Here is a 17,458-nt window from a genome sequence, read left to right on the forward strand (position 1 = left end):
TCTGTTTTACTGTGACCTTTGGGTGGCTGGTGGGGGAAATTTATTCAACATCTGAGTGACACAATGGTATTCAATGAAGACAAATTGCTCAACTATTTTCTCTCTAAAGATGAGATAAGTTAGCATGCGAGAACTTATTTCCTTACACGGGTGATATCCAGATCCTTTGAGGTAACATTCAGAGGATACCTTCAGTTCTATCAGTTGATGCCACGAACTCTTGAAGTTCACTTTTCTCAATGAACATATAAATGTTCACTTCACAATATTTACATGGAAGGGGTAGAGTATTCTATTATGGAAAAATACATAAAGGTTGGGAATCATTGCACTAGATAACAAAATATCATCTTTCTTTTATGTTTTTCCAACTTAGTTCTTCATGGCCTCGACTTAGAGAGTGAGCACTGCATCTTTGAGAATGTTGGGGGAACGGTGACTCTCATACCCCTGAGCGGGTCTCAGTGCTCTGTGAATGGTGTTCAGATCATGGAGGCCACACACCTAAATCAAGGTATCTGGGTTTTGGTTTTCAGAGTTCTTTGTGTGTGTCATCGCTCTAGAACAAGTTGGCTAGGTAATGGGGGCACTTGTGCATCTTAGAATTAATTGCTGATTAGTTATAAAAAAGATGAAGACACTTTGCTTCATTATGCTGTTTTCTGTTTTGCTGGAGGACTTCTTTATAATTCCAGTTGTCTTGTTGAATTAAACATATACGTAGTTGTCTTAAAAGTTACTGCTCTATGGAAATGTGACTTTAAAGGATTTTTTTTAAGTTAAAACACCTTTTAAATGCAAAAACCTTAACACTGTGCTTGCTGTTAATAACTTTATTACCCTATTTATATTCTTTTGTGAATAGTTGTAATTATACATACAGGATCTTGTATCATATCTTTTTTTGTTCTTTTGAAATAATTTCAGTTTTATAGAAAATCTGAGGGTGTAGTACAAAGAACTTTTTAATTTCAGAAGCATTTGAAAGTAGATTGCTAACATGATGCCCCACCACCCCTGAATACTTCAGTGTTTATTTCCCTTAAACAGTAGCATTCTTCTATGTAATTACAGTATAAGCTTCCAAATTAGGGAACTAACACTGGTACATTCCTGCCATCTGATTCTCAGACACCCTTTGAGTTGTTGTCATTTGTCCAATAGTGTCTGCTGTGGGTCCAGGATTCAGTCTGGCATCTTGTGTTGTATTTGGTTGCCACACCCCTCTTGTCTCTTTCAGTCTGGAAGAGTCCCTTTGCTTTCCTCTGACTTTTAGGACTTTGGCAGGTCAAATATGTTGTAGAATGTCCCTCTGCATAAACATAGCGTCTGTCCGATGCCTCCTCATGATGACACTTAATACTGTGCCTTCTTGACAGGAATATCAGAGAAATGGTGCCCTGTTTCTCTCACATCATTACTGAGGAGATACTCACTTTGGTCATTTGATTAAAATGGAGCTTGCCAGGCTTCTTTACTATGAAGCTACTCCTTTTCTCCTTTTTATTGATAAGGATATTGGGAAGGATATTGACATGATAAATATTCCATTCTTTATCATACTTTCACCCACTGGTTTTAGAATCCATTGATTTTGAGCATTGATGGTGTCTGATTTAATTATTATTCCAATAGTTGCCAAATGGTAATTTTCTTCTACATTTATTCGTTTGATTTTTACTGTAAGAAAGAGCTTTCTCTTTCTTTCTTTGTTATTATATATATAACATATACATTATTATTTAGTATTTATTTAAATCAACAGTGTCACATGGCTTGCTATTTTGTTTGGTAGGTTTTGGTCTGTTTCTATCATTATTTATTTTGATACCCAAATTGTCCCAGATTTGGCAAATGGGAGTCCCTCCAAGCTCATTTCTGTGTCCTTATGGCTTGTCCCTATCATCTCTGAGCCCTTCCTGACTTTCTGACACAGTAAGATATTCCAGGCTTATCTTTACACTTTCCTGGAATCAGCCAGTTTTCCAAGGATCCTTGGTTCCTGTCAGTGGAGAATGGGATTTAGAAACTAAGATCCAGGCACTAGATGTGCTCATGGCTGTTGAGGTGTTGCGGCTCCCAGGTCCTGTTGGTCAACAGAGTTAGGGAAAGTGGGGGTCTCTGTGTGTATGTACAACACATACAACTATATTTATGTCTGTATCTATTTCAGTATTTCAGTATCCATATTGCTGACCAGGAGTTCATACCGGTACCTCTAATTCCAACCCAATATCATAGCATTCTTTCTAGTTTTTTCCTTTTTCTTATTTGTAGCTCCACTCCCTTTTCTGACAGTGATGAACCTGACTTCCATTATGTAACCAGTATCTTGTCACTTCTGCCCCCTCGTCATGAAAGGACCCTCTTTCTGCTCAGGCTGTGATACCCCATGCTGGGCCACCACCGCCCTCATTCTTCTAGTGCAGACATGAAAAATTCCTCCCATTCCCTTGCTCATGCCTGCTTTGCTCAATGCTGCCTAATGGCTTTTATACTGAATCATGGAAGAGGGAAGGCAAGAAAGAAGTTGACTTATCTTAAGCCCTTTTTGGTATATTATACATAATCTTTATAATAACAGTTTTTCGTGGTTATATACTATACTGTATCTGCTGTGACATAGGAATTGGATAGATGGGGGAAATTGGACAGATGGAAAGCATATAGTTCATTGGTGCTAGCAAAGTCATGAGCAGAAATCAGTTGCAAGGAGTTATCTCAGAAATGAAGGACATGTAACATGGACCAGGATGATCATGCTTTACAGGAGGAATATAGAATCCATTGAAGACATTCTAAGAGCTTCTAATGGAGCACCCACCCATACACCCACTGCCAAATCATCCACTCATCCACCCATCCATTGATCTCTTCATCTGTTCTTGTACTCTTAGTATGTTTTAGTCTCAGGGTAAGTGGAGCTTGGGAAACATTTGAGTGTGCTGGAGCTGGCCAAGAATGTCAGAGTTCAGTAGTACCAGGTGCCTAGCCCAAACCAGGGACACAGTGAGTGCCCGAAGATGGTTACCAAAGCAGCATTTTCTGTGTTTTTGCAACCAGGACAAGGACTCTGGCAGTATGGGATGGAGAAGCTGGTTCTTGCCAGACAGCAGAGTAATAGTCATGATGAGAGCCCAGAAAGTGATATAATTGACTGGCAGACAGGAGGTCAGTATGTAGGACTTTTCAGTGGCCGTCTCTGCTTGTGAATACACAGACCAGACCACTTGTTTGTTCACTCTTAGGATCTCAGGCGGGGTTCCTGCTGCTGTTCCTCTAGGCAGCAGGGGTGGTGAGAGACATGTCTCCTTGTCTGTAGAGATCTCTGTACGTGCTGCATCTCTCTCAGTTAGGTCAGGCGAGGTTGACCTTGTTATGATGATTGTATTGTTACAGGATTTTACAAGAGGCTTGTCCTGGTTTTCAGTATCATCGTTATTAATGTATGGGTAGAACTTTGGAATTCATTTTGAAAGATTTAATTGTTTAATACATCTGGAGTTAGACCTAATTTAGTTTGTTTTCCACAGCAGTGTATCATTTATTATAACCTTACCCCGTCCTGTATTCGCCTCTCTTTTGAAGAAATTTACTTTACCACAAATGAACACTAAAACATAGCGCTGTATCTATTTCATGGCTTTCCACTTTGTTCCAGTGTTCTGTATTTCTGCTTTTGTACCAGTATCACACAATTTTAATGCTTGTTGTATTATAATATGCTTTAAATTCTCTTCTTACCTGTGTGGTTTTTTTGCTACTCATGCCTATTTTTTTTTCAAAGAAATTTTAGGATCTTTTTACTTTTGTGCTAAAATATCCTTTCAGAAGTTAGGTTTTAATTTCATTTGATTTGTTCACATTATAACAAATACATTTCCATCTTGGGACTTCTATTTATTCAATACGTCTCTTTTTTTATTTGAATTTTCATCAGTTTCTTCCAAAGAAACTTTGGGAAGTTTTTAATATGTGTTCTTATTGAACTGTGTTTGTTCACATATACAAGATACTCCACGTAGCTGTATACTTTAACTGCTCAGAAATGGGGAGGAAAAATCTTTTCATGCTATAATAATCTATTTTGATGATAGTATTGAAAATTTTTTGAGCACATTGGGCCTTTAAGGATATCAATTTAAAACCATATGGGGAAGGTGAGGTTCAACCTATTCAGAGACCTCACTCTAGGACTTCTGAGTCTTGGGCATTGTTCCTCCAGATATCTCAGGTGCAGCCTGGGGTGTCTGTGGAGCCACACACAGGAAGTTAGAGAATGAGTAATGGTTGGGATCATAATTGGGGACTTTAATTAGCTAAGCTGTGTTTGAATCACAGATAGCCCACAAAGGTGAATATTTTCTGCTGGATCCACCTGGCTTTGTTGCCTGGCCCTCCACCTGTTTCCTCTGTGTGCTTTCCCTGCTCTACCCATGACTGTTTGGAGCTTCTGGAGCTCACACCATCCACAGTCCTGGCTGCTGAGGAGGCTGAGTGGATGACAGTGACCACCGCTTCTGCCATTTATGGGTTAAATAGTCTCCTCTGGATTCGCCTGGAAGCTAACTTTTATGCGTAATGGTGTTTCTGTGAGAAAATCAGTTTTAAGTTCCAAACAACACATTGAAAAAGGAACTTTTAGAGCACATACCGTTCAACAGGGGAACTGCCTAGAACTTATTATTTAATATTGGGAATTTCTTCTCTACCCTTTGCCCACCCCCACAAAAAAAGATTATTAGCTTGTTTATTTAGTTCAAAGAATTTGCTTATTATTCTATTGTCATCTGCTTATGTCTCTAATTCTCTTGTGGATTGAAGCATGGTAGATAAATAATAAATATATCACCCATATAGTATTTTTATCAAGTTTTTTTATCTTTAATTTTTACCTTAATTGAAAGTCCATTTAAAAAATATGCCTATTCAATTATGCAGCCATCAAAAGGAGTGAGATCTTGCCATTTGCAACGACGTGGATGGAACTGGAGGGTGTTATGCTGAGCGAAATAAGTCAATCAGAGAAAGACATGTAGCATATGACCTCACTGATATGAGGAATTCTTAATCTCAGGAGAAAAACTGAGTGTTGCTGGAGTGGTGGGGGGTGGGAGGGATGGGGTGGCTGGGTGATAGACATTGGGGAGGGTATGTGCTATGGTGAGCGCTGTGAATTGTGCAAGACTGTTGAATCACAGATCTGTACTTCTGAAACAAATAATGCAACATATGTTAAGAAAAAAGAAAAAGAAGAAGATAGCAGGAGGGGAAGAATGAAGGGGAGTAAGTCAGGGGGGAGACGAACCATGAGAGATGATGGACTCTGAAAAACAGACTGAGGGTTCTAGAGGGGAGGGGGTTGGGGGGATGGGTTAGCCTGGTGGTGGGTATTAAAGAGGGGACATTCTGCATGGAGCCCTGGGTGTTATGCACAAACAGTGAATCATGGAACACTACATCAAAAACTAATGATATACTATATGGTGATTAACATAACAATAAAAAAATTTAAAAAAATATGCCTATTCAGGTTAGTAATGACTGAAACGAAATTTTTGACTTGTCTGAAGAAAGTAATAGTGCTAATTGACATTTAAGGTTAATAGTCAGAATTTTCTTTTCCTTGGGCTATCTAAATTGCTTTATTACCATGGTGCCATGATTTTGGCTTGAGTTCCTCTGGTGCTCTGCTGTGCTACAGACATAAAAGTACTATGTTTGAAAGTCTTTAAACACCCATGTACCGAGTAAAAATGTCATTAGCAAGTCTTAGGGTAATGAAATGCAAGATGACTTTGTGTTTGAAGGAATTACATGAAAGAAGCAAGACAATACCTTTTTTTTTAAATGCACATACTTTAAGACTAAAAGATCCCACCAGGGAAAGAACATGTATAGTCCTTCAAAAATTAAGGGTTAGACTTCTCCACTTAACAGTTCTTAATTTTTTTTTTTTTTTTTTAGAGAGAGTGTGTGTGCACACCTGAGGGGGGCAGGGCAGAGAGAGAGGGAGATGGGGAGAATCTTAAGCAGACTCCCTGCTGAGCACAGAGCCCAACGCAGGGTTCAGTCTCACAACCCTGAAATCAAGACCTGAGTCAAAATCAAGATTTGGATGCTTAATGACTAAGCCACCCAGGGACCCAAACAATTCTAAACTTTTGAGGATTATTAAAATGAGAACTGGAACATGTTTTAAAAACACAAAGTATATAATGTCTTGATTTTGGTTATGAAAATATGTAGTAAAAATAAAAAGATGTGAATGGGACTAACACATGCCTACTTTGGAATGGTCTTAACCTCTGGAGAAAAAGGGGGTTTTTGATCAGGCAGGACTACAAAAGAATTTTCAGCTATATTTGTAAGATTTTTTTTTTTTTTTTTTTTAGAGAGAGCAGTAGCGTGTGTGAGCACATGGGGGGATGTGGAGGTCAGTGGGGATAGAGAGAGAGAGAGAGAGAGAGAGACAGAGAGAGAGAGCATCTTAAGCAGGCTCCATGCTCAGTGCAGAGCCTGATAAGGGTCTCAATCCCACGACCCTGAGATTGTGACCTGAGCTGAAATGAAGAGTGACCACAGAGCCACTTAAGCACCCCTGTAAGATTTGATTTTTTTTTTTTTTAAGATTTTATTTATTTGACAGAGACACAGTGAGAGAGGGAACACAAGCAGGGGGAGTGGGAGAGGGAGAAGCAGGCTTCCCACGGAGCAGGGAACCTCATGCGGGGCTCGATCCCAGGACCCTGGGATCATGACCTGAGCCTAAGGCAGACGCTTAAGGACTGAGCCACCCAGGCGCCCCAAGATTTGATTTTTTAACAAAAAAAGCAAGACCAAAGTGAAAAAGAGAAAGAATTTGGACTTCATTAAAATATTGTAATAATTGGGAAACAGAATTAATGTTACATGAATTTACAGAAATACATGGCAGTATATTCATACTCCAAAAATCTTGGCTTTTGCCCATGAAGCAATTTAAGGAACGGTATCAAGAACAGAGAAAGTAGATGGATGTTAACCCAAGTCACAATGATCTGACCGTATTAACTGCGTTTGACTGGATTCTGGGTTTACCCTGCACTACCAACAGCTTCCTGTCTTTTCACTACCAGTTTCCAGTATTTGCTGATATTTGGTATTTAAATGTCTCTTTTCATTAGTAAATTACTTCATTTGGAAATGTGTTAGTCAGCCTGTCCCATTAAAAAGCACAGGTAGTAATTACCACTTCCTTATCTAGATCACTTAAGATACTTGTGAATATCAACTAATAGGAGATTTACCTACATTTAGCAGATTTTCACCATCGCGAGGAAATTTTTTTACCTGTATCTGTTAACAGCCTTACTTATTTCAGGTTCCATAAACAGTACTTCCCCTGCCTTAAAATTACAGGAGTGTTTCCATCTGGTAACATCACTAAAATAAAAAGTGTTTGCTAGTACTGTGAGAATTAACTGTAATGACATTTATAATGGATCTTGCCGTAAGCCTGGTATATGAAGCTTTTCTCCTCCTCCTCCTCCTCTCTGAGTTCTTCCAAGAAACCGTGCGTGGCATATGTAGCATTGCATCTGACCTGCTCTTCAATTGCCGTGTTCTCTGGAGCTTGGCTTCCTCACTCCCACGATGCCGGAGAATCATTGCACCGAGTAATTTCATAGAATAATTCCGTAGTGTGATTTTGTAGAAAGAGAGGCAATTGCTGGAGAAGAAAGCATGAATTTGACCATGGTGTCTAGTCCATAGGTCTTGAGCTGTTCTTGGTAAAGTTTTAGACCTTAGGTTTTTCTTCTTCTTTGTCTTCTTTCCCCCCACTCCCCATATACTTAATATGAATTGGTACAAAAATCAAGTGAGTTACAATTCAAAAAGTATTTCAGCATTTTCTGTGCAATTCTAGGACCTATTCTGTCATGTTAATTATTATTATTTTTGTCTTTTTCCTGTAAAATGTTATTTTACAGCTGGTAGTTTTTAAACAAGGTAATCAGTTTTCCCATTCATATCCATGGACTCCCTTGGTCGTCTTGCGGGTTTGTCAGAGCCGTTGAATGTTCATCTGTCCTTTTAGACGTGCTGCAGAAATGCATCTGGGGACTTTACACCTAGGTGCATCTGAATGTGTTATGCTTCAGTGCCAAAGTATATTTGTGTCTATTCAAGCACTCAGAAAGAGGAAACAGGTGACTGTCTGGGGAGTGAGCTGAGGAGGCTTTGATAAAATTTTCATTTGCTTTAGGGCTGCTGTGAATTGTTCAGTGGCAAATTAAAAAAGAATTTTAGTGCAACCAGCAAGGGAAATGGATCTTCCAGCAATTTAGCCAAGGTATGTAATGAACAAAAGAGCCCTTTTGAACATTATAGGCAGCCAACAGATATCAGTGGCTGGCCTCCCATTGAACTCACCTGTACTTGCTCATAAACACTCAGTATCATTAGATTTTTCCCTCAGACTTGAGATCTGCACATCTGACACCTGTCTCTTGCACATGGATGTTTCAGCAGATGCTTTTGAAAGCCAAAGCCCTGACTCTTTTAAAGACTCTACCCAAAGCCTGTAGTTCTTAAAAGCCATGTCCCCAGATCAACAATAGCAGCAGTCCCTAGGAGCATTTTGAAATGCCCCATCCTAGACCTCCTGAGTCAGAGAATGTAGGGATGGGGCCCAGCATTTCAGTTTTTCACAAGTCGTATGGGTGATGCTGATGAACATCTAATGTGAGACCAGCTGACCAAAACCAATCACATTGAAGATGGTTTCTTGGTGCCCAAATTCGGTGTATGCAGCAACCAAATGTCAGTCTCTTTAACCTCTTATTCTCTTATTGATTCATCTTCTCTTGTTAAAGACATCATATCTATTTTTCATAATCTCTCTGTTCCTTTTTAAATGTCACTTTCAGCTTCACATCCCATAGGGAGGCTTGACAATGTGCCTTGGCATGGGTTTCTTGGCATTTACCCATTTTGGATCTTGGATCTTTGGACTTTCTTGAATCTGTAGGTTTATGTCTTTCTCCAGATTTGGGAATTTTTCAGCCATTCTTTGCTCTATAGTCTTCCTTCTCTTGTTCTGGGGCTCCAGTTACATAAGTATTTCAGTATTGTTTTCACAGGTCCCTGAGGCTCTGTTTACTTATTTTTATCCTTTGGTAAACTTTTTTCTTTTTGCTTTTCAGATTAGGTCATTTCAGTTGGTCTGTCTTCAAGTTCATGGACTTTCTCCTCTCTACCTTCTACTGAGCCCATCCAATTTTGCTTATTGTATTCTTTAGTTATAATAATCGATTGTTCTTAATCGATTGTTCTTTATATCCTTTATTTTTGAAACATTTTACCTTTCAGGATTACTCTCCTGTGTTTGAATATTTTTATAATAGCTGATTTAAAATCTTTATCAAATACATCTAATATCTCTGTGATCTCCACATAACATTTGTTGATTGCTTTTTTCGCCATACACATTGAGATTTTCCCAGTTCTTCATATCCTGAGTAATACTAGATTACATCCTGGACATTTTTGATATTTTGTTATGAGACTCTGAGTCCTATTTAAATCCTTTGGGAAACATTGATTTTGCTTTGTTTTGTTTTGGCAAACAGTGGACCTGGTTGGATTCAGACTGTAAATTAGAATTAGCCTCCGTGCTTTGTGATTCTGGCTTTAGTGCCAATTCAGTTTGCAAAGCCTTTGTGGTGCTATTCTGGTCTGCCCTGTGTGTGCACTACCCAAGAGTCAGTCTGGGACCTGAGCAGTGGTCTGTATCTTAGGTCAGTTCTTGAAGTCTTTGTGTGCTGTTGAGGGTCAGATCTAAGTGGCCTAGGAGTTCATAAACAGTTCTGTGAGGTTGATTTCCTGAACTTCTCCTTCTATGTCAACACTGAAGAGTCTTTCCTTTTCTGTCATCTGGCTAGAAATCTGGTGCTGTATAGTCCTCTTTCTTGTTCTTCCTGCTCTTGTGCCCAAGTCTGGGGCCAAGAAGTGAGAGGGCAGAGAGAGAGGAAGAAGCAACAAGGGTATGCTCCACCCTCTAATTGGAGAGAGATCTTCCCCTTCCTCATAAGTTTAGGCATCTGGGGGCCCCCCGTTGCTACCTGCGTTGCTGCCAGGGGACCCTCTCGCTCCTCCTCAAACCTGAACTGGAAGGCATCTCCTGGAGTTCTCATTTGCACTAATGTCAGCTGTTAGGTTTCCTCCTCAGCTAAGGGAGGGAATACTGGAGGGGGCAAATGGTAAATTCCCCATCCTTCCATTGGTGCTTCAGATCCCTGTCTTCTTCAGCCTAACTGTTACTGTTTACTTCTCAGGGCCCTCAACTGACTGCTGCCTGCATTCTGCCCGCACGGCAGTGGCATTCAGTGGGAGAGAAAGGGCGGGGAGTGCTTATTCCATCTGGGGCAGAACCGAAACCCTTCCCCTAGGGTGGCTGTAGACTGCCAAAAAAGGAGAAATTTACCTAAAGTTGAATTCTGAAGTGAATGACATATCTGTCATAATGGCACGTGGTGAAGAAGTAATGTAGATGTGACATAGATGTGCTTGACCAAAGTGCGTAGTGAAGAAATGTCTGAAGCCTGGAGGGTGGGTGAGGTGGAGGACAGGAGCAGTGGAGGACCAGGGCTGCTGACTCATGGCGGGTTTGTACGGCTTGGGAACCACAGACTAGAAGGTGCTCACCATTCGGTAGATGCGTAATGTCGCTGAGATGAAGGATGGTGCCATGTTTGTGTAGCCCAAGGGGGCTTGGAGATGAGCAGTAACGAAAGGGGACTGGAGGTAAGAGATCATTGTTGCTTAGAGTGAAGGGAAGCATTTTGGAAGAACTATTTTGGAAGGAACAATAAAATATTGACAGCTTGGAGTGTGTAGGAGGCTAGAACTGAATAGTTGAGCTTGTTACTAACAGAATAAGCAGTATTGTCAGTAACAAAGAATATGAAATAAAGAAATTTAATAATAGCTTGACCAGTTAGTATAATGCCTTCCATTCAGTACCTTAGAATTTGTCATCTTATTGTCTACTGTCTGGAATCACCCTCTAATTATTTCATACACTTTCTGCATTTTCCTTCAGAAGGATGAGACTTGTTCCATATACTCTTTTTGTATCTCCCCTGAGGCTTTCAGAAGAAAAAAAATCCATCCCCATGTACCCCACCCCTGTCCCCACACACATCTAAACACTTATTTGGGTTGATGGGACTAGAGCATCTTGGAATTTTACACAGCTCCACGTTTAGCATGTGCACACAGTTGGGCAAATAATTCTTGATGGATTATTTGGCCGGAAACCTCAATGACAAAGACTGACAATCGATTTACTTTCTTTTCCAGAGTCTCACAATCCAGGTTTGCAATTTTTACTTTACCAAGAGTAAACAAGGGTTTAAGTGATTTATCTAAAGCAGGAAATTATAAATCCATATTTGAATTATAAATGTTGAAAGGGAGGTGGCCGGGCCTCTGTAGCTTTTTGGGAAGGTGTCATGTGTATTTATAGCCTTCACAAACACCAGCAGACGACCCGATGGTGTGCTTTGACACTGACATCCGCTACCCTTGATGCTGAGTGCCTGTCACTCTTCTTGCAAGCCAGCTGTGAACCCCAAGCCATGTGTCCTGGTTGAATTCATTAGTATCCATATGAAATTTTCTTACCACAAGCACCATGTCAGATCTTAATCTTCCCCATCTCACCGCCCGAAGCCATTTTGAGTTAGAGAAAAATTACTATAATTCAGGTGTCTGAAATAATAATGTCAATGTCACAAGAGTCCAAGGCCTTCGAACATATTATGTAATGTGTTCTCAAGTCCTGGCATATATTAGTGGAAATTAGTCCTTTTCTTTATCAGGTCCCCCAAATGGTGCCATTATCATTAACTTATTTTAATATAAATGTTTTGCAGATGTTTTAAATCCAAAGGAAAATCATCCCACATAAGCACATTTTAAGAACTTCACCCATCCTATCTCACCCTGACCTATATCTCAGTACCATCCTAGAAAATTAGGTTCCTAGGCAGAGCTTTGCTTTTCTGGCAGTTGTATCCAAAATAAAAACCTCTCTCACTGGGCATGCTCTAGTAGTGTGTTATAGCCTGTCCGTGTGTATGGGGTGGGGATGGGGCTTTCTAAAGTGATTAAATTCAGAATTTGGAGCCTGAAGCAGAATTTCACAAGACCCCTTATTTTTCAGCCTCTAAACTCCTATCATATTGGACCATTCACTTTTGGGAATACAGTTTTCTTACATTTTTACATTAATTATAACCCAGAATTAATTAATTTGTACATTGTCACCTCAGAAATATTCATATGACAACATTTAATAGGAAAAAAAAGTTGATTTATTTGTGCAGTAGCAGAATTAGAAAATCTCACATAAAATTTGAGGAGGGTAATTAATAGTGATATTAATGATTATTGTCCCTATACTCCTTAGAAATCCCTAGAAATGTTTACATGTTTAGTTTCATTTTCAGTGTACCTGAAATACTAAAACAGAAAATCTGTGAAATCAGCCTTCCGTGGTTTCATTCAAAGAGATTTAAGTGAAGCTTTTTTCTTTTCTTTTTTTTTTTTGGTTGTTAACAAGTGCCTCTGTGTCCCCTTTTACAATGTCATTTCCCTTCCATTTCCTTTAAAGACTGTCTAGAATTTGTCTACCTTGTGGTATTTAACGGGCTCTGAAGTAATCTCAGAGAAGTCATCATATATTACAAGGAGGCTTAGGTATGCTCTAGAAATTACAAACTGAGTACATCAGAAAAGTCCATCTGCTGTGATTAATCATGTTAACCTCAGATCAAGGAGTAGTTCATAGTTAAAGAGTTTAAAATCTGAAAGGAACCTCAGAAAATATCCAGTTTAATGACTAGATAAGGAAACTGAATTCTGGAGAGGTTAAGCTTAGCTTGCTGTTGGCTGCATCAAGAGGTTGGGGCTCCAGGTCTCAACCTTACACACAGATGTTAAGTAGATATGTACACTTATGGATGTGCATGTGTATATATATATTTTTATATATATTTGTATTTTATATATACATTTATATTGTACATATATATTTATATTTATATTTATATATATTTGAGAGTAAGTAGTTCAGTAGGTGGGTTGGTAGATAGACTGATAGATCGATAGATGTCCCAGGTTTTTCTTCCAGAGCTTCATATTTCCACCTTCCAAAGGCATCTCAGATTTAATGCATAAAACCAAGCTCACAATTTCTCTCACAACCCAGTGTTGGTCCTTTTCCATTGTTCTCAGTCTTTGTGAACAGTTCCCCATCCAACTAGTTGTTGCAGGCCAAAACCCAGGAGCATCTCCCTCACCTCCCTTCTCCCCATATCTAGCCCATTGTGGAGTCCTATTGATCCTATCTCCTAAATATCTTCCTGACTTGTTTATTTTCCTCCTTGTCTCCTCTTCCTTGCTGAACCACTGTTGCCTTTGACCTGGACCCTTGCAATAGCCTCCTACCTTGTTTATCTTCATCTATTCTTGCCCTCTTTGGTTCCTTCTTCAAGCAGTTGAAGGAACAAACTTTCTACAACTGTCATCAAATCATGTAATGCTGCTGCACAAAGCCCTTCACTGTCTTCCTCTGTACCTACATGAAATAAAAGTTACTTCTCTGTATCTTGAAAGATTCTATGTGGTCTGTTCCCTTCCCTCCCTCAAGCTTCATCATGTGTACTGTTCTTCCCTGTTCCCTCTGCTGTAGGCATTTAACCATCTTCCAAGCGCTCAGCATCACCAGCACCACCATCATCATCTTTAACTGCCCAACGACCTTTGTATATGGCACTCCCTCACTGCCCCTGCTTCATCCTCAGAGCTTGTCTTAGGCACCACTTTCCACCTCCCTCAGGTGGTGGAAACCTGTTCCTAACCTCCCCTATAATCAGCTCTCTTCTTATGTGCTCTTTGAGCACTGGGCACAGGATCTCTCCTTCAGTTGTAGCTTTGCATCTGATTGTGGAATTTTTTGATTATTCACCTCCCCCTCCCACGAGGGCAAGGCATATGTCTGACTTGTTCAACTCTGTATCTCCAGTGCTTATCACAGGGATTAGCGTGCAGTCAGGTTCATGAGGTACTTGTTCAATGAATGAAGGAATTAACAGCAGCGTAATGTAAAAATGAAGGAAATTCTTTAAGTCACTGGGTTTTTGTTGAGTAAAGGAATCTAATGAAATAGAAACCAGCCTTAACGAAGCCTCTTCTTATGTGGCAGGCAGTTTGTGCACATTATTTAGATGGAAACAAGGAATGGTCATGGGTAGTTTTGTTTTCTTGTATAACTCTTAGAGGGATTTTTATGTATATTTCATGTAAATACATGGGTGGCAAGATTATTTTCAGTGATTTAATATGATATGAAATATGTCTCTGAAATATCATTCTATTTTTCCATTAACATATTTTAGCAATTTTCAACCTGCATGGCTGGGCATTTGATTAACAGAAAAAAAAAGAATTGTATTAAATGTAATTAATACACTGAATGTGATTGCCTTGTTAATCTCTAATTTCACTTTGAGAGCATTAAATATACATATATCCTAGACATGGCTGTTTAACTTTTGACTTCTCTGTATGGCACCCAGTTCTGAGTCCGTGGTCATAAGAGGCATGGAAAGCACCTTTCTTAATTATGGTCATGGTGCCTTTCCATAACTGGAAAATATACGAATGCAATTTTACATGAGGGGGGATACGTAGATTGTAGATTGGTTAATATCCACTGCTGTCCCTCTAGGTCTACTGAAACTGTGTTTTCCTTTCCATATTGACTCCTTTTCCACAAAATAATGAAAACCACCAGAACCAACCCTTCAGTTGTTCCCTGGGGTTATGATCTAAACCCGTCCCATATTGAATTTGAAACTCCTTTGAGAATATGAAGCCATATGTTGAGTAGGCTGGTGGATATACTGGTCTGAAGCTCTAAAATAGCTATCTGGGGCTATGGTATTACTTGCAGGGTCCAGGTGGAAATAGTAGCCAAGGGACGAGGTTGGTGACTGTGGTCACTCAGAGGTCACGTGCCCTGTCCAAAAGAGGCAGCCTTCAGCAGCCCAGGGATTTTTGCCAAGTGGCAATAAGATCTACTGATACCATACCTTCTAGTTTTTGAAGGGAAATTAGAAAGAAACTCAGAGCTTTATGTGAAAACTGCAGATTTTTAACTGTTGGCAGCTAATAATTTCAGTTTTTAAAAGTTTCCTGGGGCACACCAAACATCTATGAGCTGAAGCTTTTCTCTGGCCATCAGTTTATGGCATTTGGTGCATATTCCCCACCCTGGCTCTCCAGGTCCTCATGGTGTGTTTCTGTGTCATCTATCCAGTATCTGTTCTTGCTGCTGTTTCTGATGCCCTGCATTTTGGGTGGACTTGACTCCCTCCTCTCCCAACATGACAGGCCCGTTCTCCTGCTGAGGCTTAGCCCTTCCCCATGGTTACCCCAGACTGGAACCACCTCTCTTGTCCTCTCGCTGCCATGTGAGACCCAGCTTAGGTGTGTCCCCACCTACGGCAGCCTGGCATGCGTCACTTAGATGCTTGACACCTTATCACCTGCCGTCTTGCGTGGTAGACTTTCAGTGTGTGTTCTGTCTTCACAAATAAGTTGCATTCTTTTTCAGGGCAAGGATTGAACACCTCTTTCTGAGGTGTGGTAGACTCTCAGGTGTGGATGGAACCAGATGAACATGGTGAATCTCTTCTGGAACATCGTTTCCCTTACTTAGGTGCCTCCAGTGACTAGGAGCTCACTGCCTTCCTTGGCACCCATGCCAGCTTTGAACACTTCTGACCATAGAAAGTGTTTGTTTGCTTATTTGCTTAATCATGCTGAAATGTGCCCCCCACCTAACATTTTTGTTACCCTTGGGTTTTTACATTGAATTCTTTTGCCTCTTCTGCAGTCATTTTCCAAACAAGCAGGACGCTGATCGATCAAAGGGAGCCTTTCTCATGTGTCTGATGTGGCCATCTAAATTTTAATAGGGTTTTAACAAGAAGCAATGTAAACGGACCGTACATGTACACAAGTTCTTTCCTGTCAAGTTCTGAAGTAGATTTTAGTAGTGGTTACCTGGACTCCGCTGATTTCACCATGTTTTCTTTTGAAAGCACTTTTTCCTTTGGGATCTCTTCTTTTATTGGCATTAATAAACATTTCCCAAATTTGTGACCATACGTTTTGCTTGGTATTACAGCATCACTTTGTGGAATGTATTTCTTTTTTTCTTCTCAACAATCAAAAGTATAATTATCTGGATATTAAGTTTTAAATCTTGTAATATAATGCTTGAATCCAGCACTTCTGCCTTGGTAACATGAGTATTGTGACACTCAGCTGTAAAAATCAGAATATTTGCAGATTTAAAATTGGCTTATGTAGGCAGACTTTGGAACTTAAGGCTTTCCCTTGTTATTACTGTTTTATAGTGCACTGGAAATTACATTTCAGCTGTAAAATTCCACAGTATCATGTTGTCAACCAACCAAGTTGCTTACTTGTGTTTTTGTATATTCTTAGGTGCTGTGATACTCTTGGGTAGAACGAATATGTTTCGCTTTAACCATCCTAAGGAGGCTGCCAAGCTCAGGGAGAAGAGGAAGGTGAGCAGCATAAAATCTCCGGAAGCCAACTCTGATCCTGTTGGGGCTGGGGCTTGATTTTGGTTTTCTGGAGTATGGAGCCAGAAAAGTCATTCTGTAGCCTGCACTGATTCTAGGGAGTTGTTGCTCAGTGGATGATTGGCTGATCAAGTAGGAGAGCAAGCTGGTGAATTCCAGAGCAGAAGGAGAAATGGCTCCTTCTAGACCCTTCTTTTCACCCCTCCACCCCCAAAGGAGTTGGGCATTATTTTGCATTAACTGGAGGGTGACTTCCACTTGTGAGGATCTGTTTTAGGAGTTAACCCAATATCAGAGTCAGTTTCTTTCAAAAGTTTGCTCACTTTTTATTTTCAGCCACAATGAGTTGGACTTTTGGTTGGGGTGTGAAGCAGAGAGGGGGTGAGTTTAGGACAGTTGGTTGGATAGGGACATCCAGAGGGCACTTTAAGTGCTGAGTGGGGGAGTTGGGTAGAGGACCTGAGAGAGAGAAAGAGAGAGGAAGAGATGAGAGAGAAATCTGTCTAGGGACACTGTACTGTCCTTAGACTGAGGAAAGTAAAGACTACAGCTGACATTTCTGTGAGCCGGGCATTGTATAAAACTTGTACACATATTTTACTGCTTTATCTGCCCAGCAGCTGTTCCTACCCCCATGTCACAGACGACCAAGAAGAGAAACTGAGACTGACTTGTTCCCTAACCAGCAAGTGGCGAGCCTGTGCTGCAGCCCTGATCTGCTGACCTGTAGTGTTTGCCCTTCACCCCTGAGTTACATAGCCCCCTGCAAGTCAGCCTCCTTCTGTGAGGGC

The 17,458-nt window shown here is 40.3% G+C and overlaps 1 protein-coding gene across 2 annotated transcripts in view; it reads left to right on the top strand.

Moving 5' to 3' along the window:
• KIF16B (kinesin family member 16B) overlaps positions 1-17,458 on the top strand; it is a 306,377-nt gene that overhangs the window by 149,335 nt on the left and 139,584 nt on the right. The window contains exons 15-16 of one of the 2 annotated variants that reach the window (XM_028113007.2): positions 377-514; positions 16,567-16,649. In XM_028113007.2, coding sequence (XP_027968808.1) covers positions 377-514; positions 16,567-16,649 — 221 coding nt within the window. The remainder of the gene's footprint in view (positions 1-376; positions 515-16,566; positions 16,650-17,458) is intronic. The other variant, XM_028113008.2, reaches the window with a different exon arrangement.

The sequence above is a fragment of the Eumetopias jubatus genome, unplaced genomic scaffold (assembly GCF_037043125.1).
Source record: "Eumetopias jubatus isolate StellerSeaLion01/CBP00866 unplaced genomic scaffold, mEumJub1_p1.0 scaffold_9, whole genome shotgun sequence".
NCBI classification, from domain to species: Eukaryota; Metazoa; Chordata; class Mammalia; order Carnivora; family Otariidae; genus Eumetopias; species Eumetopias jubatus.